Consider the following 1,259-nt stretch of genomic DNA (forward strand, 5'->3'; position numbering starts at 1 on the left):
GCTGCAGCGGCAGATGCGCCAGTTCCAGCAACAGATGTACCTACCGCAGCGCCACCAGACGAAGCAGCAGCGGCGGATTGGCGAGTTCCAGCAACAGATGCACCTGCTGCAGCAGCGGCAGCAACGGCAGCAGTGGCAGCCCAAGTATGGACAACACCGGCAACAGCAACAGGACCATTTCCAGCAGAAGCAGGAACAGCATGATCTGTACCAAGAGCGTCAGCACATGTTTTGGGGGCAACAGTGGCAGCATTATTTGCTCCAACCGCTGCAGCAGCCGGCAATTCAAGAGCAGGTGCAGCAGCAAGCGCAGCAGCACTTGATGCAACAACAGGCGCAGCAGCAGCTGTTCGATGTGCCAGAGCCGGAGCATGTAACACGCGATCATGAACAGCATCAGAACATGCGACAGGACGAGCAGCAGGGGTCGTTGAAGGAGATGCATAAACAGCAGCGCGATCAGCGTAAGCCGTGTCGAGAACAGCAAGAGGAACTGGAGCCACACCCGGAAGAGCAGCGCCAGCTGTTGCAGCATGCGGATCCGCTCTCAGAAGAGTTGATGGTAGACGAATGGATTGAACCGGAGTCGCCGAGCTCTGAGGTGCCTCAGCCCAGCATCTCTCAACAGGCATTGCAGCCTCCTTCTGCTCCAGCAGCTTCAGGTCCCTCGATATCCGAATATTTCCGCAAGCAGGTGACTCCTGGTTTCATACTGGCTGCTCGTGACGCATCACGTGCTGCTTCTTCACAAGCGTCAAGAGATGAAGATGCTGCACCTTTTGCAGCAGGAGCTGCAGTAGCAAGCGCACCAGGCACCTCGCCCAGTGCTGGGATGTCCTCTGCTGCATCGGCGAAAAACGTAGGCGTCACCCGCTCGGAAACACCGACACTGAGTAGTTTGTTGGTTCGCCAGAGAAGTGAAGGTGTAATAACAGCCTCAGCTGCTAGACGAGCAGCAGCAACTGCTATAAGAGCAGCGGCAGCTGGCGGAACAGCAGCAGGAGCTAGTGGAACAGTAGCAGAAGCTGGTGAAGCGGAAACAACAGTTGCTGGAACAGGAGCAGCAGCCGCAGGAAAAGGGGCAAAAGCTGCTGAAGCAGGAGCTTCAGCAATTTCTCATTTGCTGGAAACGCCACCGGCTACTATGCTGGAACACCCGTTCGTGCGTCTGCCCAAGCCAGTGCTACAGACGTCTACGAGTTCAATTTCCGTTGACTTGGCGTATGCAGTGTCCCATCCGCATAGCATGCGGAGCATCG

At 56.5% G+C, this 1,259-nt stretch overlaps 1 protein-coding gene across 1 annotated transcript; it reads left to right on the plus strand.

Moving 5' to 3' along the window:
• Window positions 1–34: 34 nt before the first annotated feature.
• On the plus strand, window positions 35–1,245 carry EMH_0099050 (uncharacterized protein; the record flags this gene model as incomplete). The annotated part of the gene is made up of 2 exons (XM_038022067.1): window positions 35–1,158; window positions 1,230–1,245. 2 exons carry the CDS (start codon window positions 35–37, stop codon window positions 1,243–1,245), a joined length of 1,140 nt encoding a protein of 379 aa, XP_037877921.1.
• Between the last annotated feature and the right edge of the window lie 14 nt (window positions 1,246–1,259).

The sequence above is a fragment of the Eimeria mitis genome, genomic scaffold (genome assembly GCF_000499745.2).
Source record: "Eimeria mitis Houghton genomic scaffold, Emh_scaff10288, whole genome shotgun sequence".
NCBI lineage: Eukaryota > Apicomplexa > Conoidasida > Eucoccidiorida > Eimeriidae > Eimeria > Eimeria mitis.